Source organism: Halyomorpha halys, unplaced genomic scaffold (genome assembly GCF_000696795.3).
Source record: "Halyomorpha halys isolate HHAL.00 unplaced genomic scaffold, Hhal_1.1 Scaffold5.1, whole genome shotgun sequence".
Classification (NCBI taxonomy): Eukaryota; Metazoa; Arthropoda; class Insecta; order Hemiptera; family Pentatomidae; genus Halyomorpha; species Halyomorpha halys.
Window position 1 is genome coordinate 918,891 of NW_027106871.1, and position 9,884 is coordinate 928,774.

Sequence of the window (9,884 nt, forward strand, 5' to 3'; positions counted from 1 at the left end):
GTTCCCTTTGACGCTTCGTAGTACGTACTCTAGCTGGTCAAAGGAGGAGAATAGAGACTTCTCGTTGGGGCTCGTCGGTCCAGGTTGTGGATGGGGTCCACTGGTAGTCCGTTCAGCATCTCTCACTGCATAGCTTGTGGCCAGGAGTTCAGCCTGTTCCCCCGACGTCAGGAGATCGTCGCCTGATGTGAGGTGCACACTTCGCTTCTTGTTGACGAAGGACCTCACGAGTCTCCAGTACTGGCGATGATCATCGTGTGTCCTCCGTAGTTGGTCATGCCAGAGCGAGGTCTTCCAGTCCCGCATGAGACTACCTATCTGCCGGGTCATCGCATTGATGGCCGGCTTCAGGCTGTAGTCATGTGTGCGCTAGTAGATGTTGCGGAGGTTGTTTCGCTGACCGATGAGGGGGAGGATGTGCTTTGGCAGTCTCCTGAAGGCGTTGGGCTGTGGCGTGAACTTGGGGATGGTGAAGTCGCCTGCATCCTGTATAGTGGTGGTGATAACCTCCACCGCTGCATCCACCTCCTCCGATGTCCTTAGTGGCGTGACCACTGAGAGAGTTTGTTCGACACAGGACCTGTATCCTTTCCAGTCGGCCTTGTGGAATCAATACTTACTTGCCGGTGGTGTTGTTGGTGTACCTTCGAAAGTATAGAGTACAGGCCGGTGATCAGACGGTCCATATGCCAGAGCTCGGCTGCTGGAAATAACATGAATATATTGTATATAATATAATAAAACCTAATAAAAGTTGTGGGAGGAAAGTTGAGTTCTGAAATGCATGACATAGATTAAAAGAAGAATTATGGAGCTTTGATAAGGCTTAAGACATGTTGGTATGAAAGGGAACTACGTACATATCAACTTTATGATTGACAGATTTCTGTTGTAAATTGATATTTATGGATTTCGAACAGAGGCGTTTTTATGGTTGGGGACAGTAGCCAGAATACACTGAAACTTGGCTAACACTACATAGTTTTATTACTATTTGAGTTTTTCTTTGACAGCACTGGGACCATCTGACTTTTATTTTTACACAAGGTTAATCAACGATCTTCCAGTATTTATTTTTTTTAATTAAACATATAATATTGTAAACTTAATTATTTCGAAATATGTTCAGTTCTGATATCTTCTTCATTAGGCTGGTTCACAAAAATCTAAAAAGAAAAAAATATGTATAACAGTTTATGTCGCTGCTTTGTTTGAATAGTGGCATATATATCTACAGTACAATCTGTAGAATACGTATTGTACACGTACGAACACGTATTCTACAGATTTGTACCCTAGACTGTGGTTACTTTTTTTGGGGGGATAGTCAATAGTTGGACCACAATAAAGAAAGATTTTGCCTGCTTTAATATCTTTAGAGTACATTTATTTCGAAATAAAACCACAACTATTCTTTTTACCAGATTTGCCACTATTCAAGCAAGCGTATAGTCTTGTGCTATTATGTATTACAATTATTATCTGTGACTTGTACGCTAATAGTCACAAGCAAATCCTGATAATACGATAGTACAGCCAAGGCACAGATAGTGGCACTGTGACAGCAGTATCTGTCATTACTATCATCACTGTGAAACCTGGGTTCTTGAACTAAAACTGTATTGTATGTAACAAATTTTATTTTTTATGATGAGTTTGAACGCGCAATCTTGATCGCGCACTTTCTGAAGGTGCCTTTGCTCCAATGATGCTATTTCTCTTTTCTTAACAATAATTTTTTTGCTTGGGTTTAAATATGAGTGTCATTAAAAATGGATCTATTGAGGCCTTAAAAATGCTTAGAGCATTGCCTCGAATAAATCTAGGTAATATTAGAAATACTGGTGCTCCCAAGAAGGTAATTCATTACATTTGCATTATCTTATTATAGACAACTAATTTATGAAGTAATGTGTGTAGATTTTAATGTTTATCCTGTTTAACATTCTTTGCATAGAAATAAAACTTGTATTTATCACGTTTACAAAGCATTTTTCTAGTGGATTTTTCTTTTTCTTTATGCTTATAGGGAGGGGCCTTATCAGATTAGCTGTGTTTTGAGAAAATAACAGATTAAAATGTTGTTTGGATTATTTACCAATTATGCAAGTTATATATAATTTACATTATATGTTACAGGATTGTAACTTTAAGTGGAATAATATAATAATGCCTTCAGTTGTGCACTTAGACAACTATTCCAATCTCAACTACCTTTGCTTATAAATTAGTATTTGAATTAAATGTTCAATTAAATTGTATTAAATATTCACATTTTTTCTTCTCACCAAATTTTACTGGCATTGCTCTTTCCTTAAAGTGAGTGAGTAAGTTTCATTTTGGTAGGAAGTACGCTAGTTTCATAAATTCATACTTTCAGAGATAAAAAGTTTAAATTATTGTTTTAAGATTGCAAATACAAACTGAGTGACTTCAACAAGAATTCCTATTCAAGTATATTCAATATCTATTTTTTAAAAAATTATTTGTTCTTTTTTAGTATAAAAGGGGTCGAGGTCAATATGGAGGAGATAAACATGGTGCTGGTAATAAAGGATCTGGGCAGCGACAGAATTTTATGAGACTTGGCTATGAAACAGGAAATAATCCTTTTTATTTGAGATTCCCATATGAACCATATTACCAAGGGCACCAGTAAGTTGCTGATGAGTATACGTGTCTGATATAGTATAGATTTTGCTGAATTATAAAACTCATTAAAAAGTGAGATATTTTATTTGTAATATTAAATAGGTAAATAATTAAAAAAGGGTTTAACAACAGTGAGTTTTCAATACCTCCTAGTATCCAGATACTAAGTAATTTTTTGACAAACAAGTGGTGTGTCCACTCGCATGACTTCTCTCACCACTTTGGATGCTCAGACCAATAGAACTATTCCCTTCTGTATCTTTAATAATATTGGTCCAGTAAAAATTAATCATTCACTAAGATTTATGTTATATATGAAAAGATAACGTACTTTAAGTCAGTTTCAAGAAGACTTTAAGCCAGTTTCATCAAAATCATTTTAGCCATTTTGACATTTTAGTCGAGAGAAAAACATTTTGTGACTGGGATAGCCTATACTATGTATATAGTGTGCCCAATTTAATACACCGGCATCAGGGACCAAAGTCCTACGAGCCAAAAAAAAACACAAAATCACCCCACCTGTTCAAGAGATAATCATGACACAGACACACCAAACAGACCTATGGCCAAAAATCCTTTTTCTGGACTCAGGGGCTATAAAATGAGTAGATTTGTTGAAAAATGTACATCAAAAATTTGAAACAATTAAAATGCCCCCTTATCGAGATGATAAGGAAATAAAAAAAAAAATGTTTATGGCCTCTAGCAACATGGTTTACCCTTTTTATTCAAATAATAAAACACTCCTTACATTACATATTTTCTTACTGTGATTAGTAACAATGTGCCATTTTTTTAGTGCATACATGGCAATGTAAGTTAGTTGTATTTTAAGATTAGTGGATATCGGAAATTCTCAGTCGGGCGCTGCCCGCAGATCTCAGATTGATAGATTTACGTCTAGCCTCCTAAAAAAACTTTATTCTTTTTTTTTATTTTCTAAATTAACAACAACCAGATAATTTGAACTTGCAATTTCTGGCTCTAGGATAATGTTGAAATGGATCTGTTGAGAAAAATAAACCCATTACACCAATTCATTTAGCCATTTCCTGGTACAATAGAGACTAATAGAAATGTTACTTGATAATTAATAATTTTTTTTTAGTGTCCAGCTAAATTTTGTTTTTTTTAATAATTTTCTATAATAATTTATTGGTTCACGTTTATCTTAATTTTCAGCTTAAGAAAGCAATATCCTCCACTTTCTCTCTTCCAGCTGCAAAAGATGATTGATACTAACAGAATTGATGTAACAGAGCCAATAGATCTGGCTACAATCTGCAAAACTGGGCTATACCAAATACGACCAGAAGATAAACATTATGGAGTACATTTAACTGATGAGGTGAGAATGTTTTTTTAATAAAAAAAATCAACAGATTATAAAAGATAGATCAAAAATATATTGTTTGTTTTTAGAAAATTATATTTCTTTGTCAACAAATTGCAAAAAAAATTTTAATATTATTTATCAGTACCATCTGTTATTCTATATTACAACTTTCATTCAAACATTGTGTTGTTCAGTCTTAGAAGTCAAGGTCTTCTAAGTAGTCATGATTTAATTAATGTTAAACAAAAGGAAAAGAACAATAGAAAACATTATACACTTTGAGTATTTAAAAAATAAAATAAAAATAATGAAATTAGCCTGAGAAAACTGTATAATGTGAATAAGAAAAAATAATATAATTTGAAGTTGGAAGATTTATCATGCTACGGAGTTACTGGTGAATTACTTGGGTTTACTATCCTAGGCTGCTCTAACTATAGCTGTAAGAAAATTGAAAAGATTTTTTCCCTGGGGCTATTAAGGAATTTGTTAGCTTTCTCCAAGCAACTCAAATGCTGCAAAGTGCTGCTATTGTAAGGTTAGTCTTCATGATCTCTTCTCAGTCACAATGTTGGAAACCCCAATAATTTTGCCAATAGATATATTATTTGAATAACAATTGAATATCTCTATTTTCTTCCATATGGAATCACTCCTGGTTCTATGAACATCTCCACTGTTCTTAGAAAACTGAAAGTAGACTAAGTCTTATGCAACCCTCTTGCTATTCCTCTGGCAATATTACTTTTGTTATCATCTTTAAGTTGTTCTTAGGAAGGCCCATAGTAAAGTTTTAATTAACACCCAGAAGTTAAATTATATGCTTTTTTAATCTGTTACGTGACAATTATAATGGTCTGTTCACTTTTTTTTTTAAATCATACTTTCAATAAAATGCATTAATTACCATACTTATTTATTATATATATTGTAATATCCGCTTTTATGAGTAAATAGTTATTTTTTATATATAAATGGTTTTTAATATGTTTTTATTTTATATATCATTTCAGTCTTGTTTATTTGTTGTATTAAATCAAAAAAGTTCAGTTTTTTTAGATAACAACACACAAGCTCTTCATAATTAAGTGTAATTGATAATATGGCGAGAGGTTTTAAATGTAAAATAATGAAACTTTAAATGAATTATAATTAAAAATAGATTTAAAAGAAATATACTTAAGAAATAAAAATGTTGATAATAATTTCGACAATGGCAAACCCATTTCAAACACTCTCTTTGCAAACGTCAACTATTGCCGCTGAAGACGTTAATCTTGCCACCACAGTAAGAAAAATGGAGTGACAAGTTTTATTAGTTTTTAAATAGTTCATGTGTTAATTTTAGTTTATGAAAAGTGTATTTTATAGTTTTCGTTTTCGTGTATAGGTTAGTTTGTCTTAAGTTTTTTTGTGTGTGTTTTGTTGTGGTTATCTTTTTGGAGTTTATGAGGCATATTCATAAACTGGTAGAGGGGAGTTATTGTTGGGCAAGGCCTGTATACAACTCTAATCCTTACTCCCCATGTAAATAAACCCCAATGAGGTGTATATGGAACATCACAGAGATAATAAAGCAGTATCTTTCTAGTAAGCATGCGTTACAATTCTGTTCCCTTTTTTCAAGTCTTTCAGTCCAAGTGCTCGTAATTTATATATATATATATGTATGTATGTATGTATTGTAATATCCTCTTTTTGAGTAAATAGTATAGTTTTATGTATAAAGGGTTTTTTAATATGTTTTTATTTTATGTATCGTGTCAATATTGTTCATTTGCTTTGTTAAACCAAAAAGAAAGCTAACCAATTTTGTTCAGTCAAATATGGAGTGGAAAGATCGTTGTTCAAAACATAGAAGATGGCAGCAGATTCCAATATTTTAGAAACTTTATTTAACTTCCCTTCATAATTGTAGTTGCGGTGAATTTGAAAGAAAATAGAAGTTGAGAATAAGTATTAGAGAAAATTATTCATAAAGGAAATCATAAGAAAAAATTCATAACCGTTGTGCCTCCACCGATGTTTTGGACTGAGCATCGTGGCTGAAGGAACTAGACTTTGTCTGGGGCACTTGGGTTTTAGGCGCGGAGGGGAGGACGTATCCTGGATGTGGGAGGTCCTGACATCCTTGGTCTCTCTCAGTGGGACATCTAGAAAAGAAGACATCAAAAGAGTCATCTGAGGAGAATAAAATACTCTTGGTTTGGATTGCCTGGTGAGAGGACATCCATCAGCTGGAAGCGGGGAGGACTGGAAGCCATTGTTAGACATAGCATTTTGGGAAAGAAGACATCAAAACTCATAAATCATCAAAAGATGGTTTTGTAATCGGTTAGTTTTGTTCTAACTAGCATTTAATAAATTTGTACAATATCTATTAATTTAGTTCAAGTGTTATTAAACCCATGAAGGGTCAGAGGTGCAATACTTTTTAAGGAAGTTTTATTTCTAGTCCAACGGTTGTGCAAGGATGATATGTTCCAGATCATGTTTAAACTGCCAGGTTTTATATAAAGCCCAGGAGAGTTCCCAAACCAATAGAATAAATTCTTATCACCCATGGCCGGATTTCGAACCCAAGTCCAGGTGTTAGCAGGACAGCGCCTTATTCATTGAGCTACTCTGCTCTTATAAAACCTTTAAACAATTTATTATTCAGAATAATAAAATGTAAGATGATTTATTAATCTTAGCTATAGTTCAATTCCACCATTGGGCATGGTTAGATTTTTTCATAAATACATTCTAAAAAAAAAAAATTAATTTCAGCAACATTGTTACAATATTAATGTTATTTATTTTCTGTTTTAGGGTGCTGATATATTTAGCAGTAAAATAAATATAGAAGTGCAGTGGGCTAATGAAGCGACAATCGCAGCTATTGAAAGAAATGGTGGTGTTATAACAACTGCTTTCTTTGACATTGATTCGTTATGGATTTTGAAAGATCCTGAACAATTTTTCCGTAGAGGTGTTTTTTCGATCTTATATATTTTTTATTTGATTTAAGAATAATTGTATCATAAGGTATCTGTAGCTCTGCCACAAGAATGGGGGAGCGAAGAGTTGATGATAGGGAAAATAACCCTCTCTTCTCCTCACAGTCAATTCACCTGATGAACAGTTGAACTATGTTTTTATTCATTTTTCTATAAATGCGAATATTACTTAAGTTGCCAACTTTTTATGCTTTATGGTACTAAACCATGTCTTTTAGTCATGATGTAATACCAGTTAACAGTAATTGATTTAATAATCCTCGATAAGCCTGTTGCGCTTTTTTAAGTAGGCCCATAGGTATTTCACAGTCTCATTTCTAATATGGATATGCCATTATGCCTAGAGTTCAAAGTCGTCCCTTGGACCTTAATCTCAGTACAAAGAAGTTTCAGGAGGTCAGGTTTTATATCTGACAAATCTTTCTGGAGTAAAACCAGAAAGATGCCATCAACCCCCTTTTAAGCCATATAAAAAAATTGATTTCCTCTCTACCCAGTCAAATGTTACCCTCTGTTTCTTTCTCCTCACTCCATAGCTCTCAAAAATTATTTATAATTTAATTAAATTATTCAATTAGTTATTTCCTCTTCGCACAACATAGATTTGGAGAAATGAGTTTCAGATTCAAAATTAATCAATCAGAACCCATGGGCATTACTGCTTAAAAAAATAAAGAAATCAGTTCAACGAGTTGCAGCACTACTTGGTACAACGTTTTTTAAGTCTGCATTTTTTCCCTTTCACATAGATTGATTTTAAATTTATGTAACCACAAGGAAGGTAACAAGTTTAAGGGTGTATCATAACCTGTTTGTATATAAATATTGAACTATTTTTTAGCCAATGGCTCCACAGAATTTCAATTTTGATGCCTAAAATTATTCAGTAAGATCCTGTTATTTCTTGTACCAATTTGAGCTCAAAATACTGAACAATTATTGTATTAATGCATTTACTCTGTCTGTTTGTAGTTTTGTTTTTTGATCATAAAGCTCAACCTAATTTCAATTTCAATTGTTTAATGATTCAATGAGATCCCATGAATTTTCATTCCAATTTGAGCTCTAAATACTAAAGTTATTGTATCAAAGGTTAGAATCTGTCTAACTATAGCTTGCAGTGATTTTTTTTCACAATCAGTCCTATCAATTTTTAAGGTTGATAACTCAAATCACTGAGTAATATTCCATGTACGTTTTGAAACAAGTTGAGCTTAAGATAGTGATCCTTACTTTTTGCTTAACCACTGTTATCAATATTCTAATTGATAATAGTAGTTTGTAGACTTTAGAACTCATAAACCTTTCTACTGTTAAATTGTTTTTTAAAAAAATGAAAATGTTGAATTGACCAATAGCAGTTCTATCTCTGTCTTATCTCCTGATTTCCAGAAAATAGTATCAATAATAGTAAATAGAGTCCCCTGTATTGATAGAAGGCAAGGTAGGCTGGAAAACAAAATAAAAATAAAAATATTATTAATATTGAATAAATTACTATTTAGAGTGAGTGCCCTTCTAAAAGTTCCAAAATCTCAGTTCAGATCATTGTATCTAAACAGCAAACAGTTCCTGAAAACCTTTTAAAAACATCTTTATTTGCTGCAATGGTATTTTTGCGTAGATAATATGTACAGATTTATTGTTTTTGTCAATGTGGTTCTTTTCACTTGTGTGTTATTCCTAATAATTAATTATTATATAATGATAATTCTATTTTGAAGTTATTTGTACATTTAATATTGTTTCATTTATTTATCATTTCAGGACAGCCTATTCCAAGGCGAATGCTACCAAGTGAAGATGTTATTCTTTATTACTCCAGTCCTGAAAATCGTGGTTACTTAGCTGATCCTGAAAAAATCAGCTATGAGAGGCTGGTTTTGTCACAAAAATTTGGTTATGAACTCCCATCCTTAAGTAAAAGTGACCATATGTACGACGTTTTGATGGAAAGGAAGGACCCAAGGCAGATTTTTTATGGTTTAGAACCAGGTTGGATTGTCAATTTAGTTGAAAAAGAAATATATAAGCCTAAAGATGAAGAATTAATTCAATATTATAAAACATAATCTATTTATGTATATATTGTTCTTTCCATTGTTTTATACATTTAATAGTAATAAAATTGTGTTATTTATATATTTATTTTAATATTATTAATAATTCATTTATTGCCCTAGTTGAATATGTGAGGCTAGAATGGCCAAACAGTCTAAGGTATGTGTTTTAAATATGAAAGGTGATGCTAAGCACTTAGATGAGTCTCTGCTTGAAAAAAGGTTATTTACTCTTCAAAAGGATTGACCAGGTGATTTCCCTGCTATGGGGTATATGAGTTATGTCAGCCTATTAGAGGTGGTAACTCACTTCAACAAGGTGTAGGAGTGACAATCCATCTTTGGATACTTTAATCAGAGGTTGTATTGTGGTTATTCATATAAAAAAATAACCAATTTAGGGTGTGGATGGTCTGGAACAATGGACGGTCTGTTTTGGGGAAAGAAACGGATGCCCTGAACAGCCATAATACCTAATTTTAGACTACCTTTTCACTGTCCTAAAATGTGAGAGTTTTATATCTAGGGCATTCACGATATACTGTGGTTCACAGTAATGTGAGGCGGGATGGCATCCTCCAGGCAGTCAGTAGTTCTGGAAGCTTGGCTATTAAGAGACCATATTACTTGGCCAAAGATCTTCATGGTCCATAGTGTTCACATAAATACATAGGATGCAACGGGGTGATTAGGGTGAGTCCCAAAAATGAATTAGATGGTATTCAACCATCATTTGCAGGCAATAATTTTGGGAATCATGTGGATTCCGTCCAGTCCCGACGCCCTGTTCCCTTTGACGCATCGTATTACAGACTCAAGTCGGTTGAAGGA

The 9,884-nt window shown here is 33.2% G+C and overlaps 1 protein-coding gene across 1 annotated transcript; it reads left to right on the forward strand.

The window, feature by feature from the left end:
* Window positions 1-1,667: 1,667 nt before the first annotated feature.
* mRpL15 (mitochondrial ribosomal protein L15) lies at window positions 1,668-9,135 on the forward strand. Its single transcript, XM_014438598.2, has 5 exons — window positions 1,668-1,858; window positions 2,501-2,655; window positions 3,838-4,003; window positions 6,806-6,965; window positions 8,761-9,135. Exons 1-5 carry the CDS (start codon window positions 1,757-1,759, stop codon window positions 9,063-9,065), a joined length of 888 nt encoding a protein of 295 aa, XP_014294084.1. The 5' UTR covers window positions 1,668-1,756; the 3' UTR covers window positions 9,066-9,135.
* Window positions 9,136-9,884: the final 749 nt, after the last annotated feature.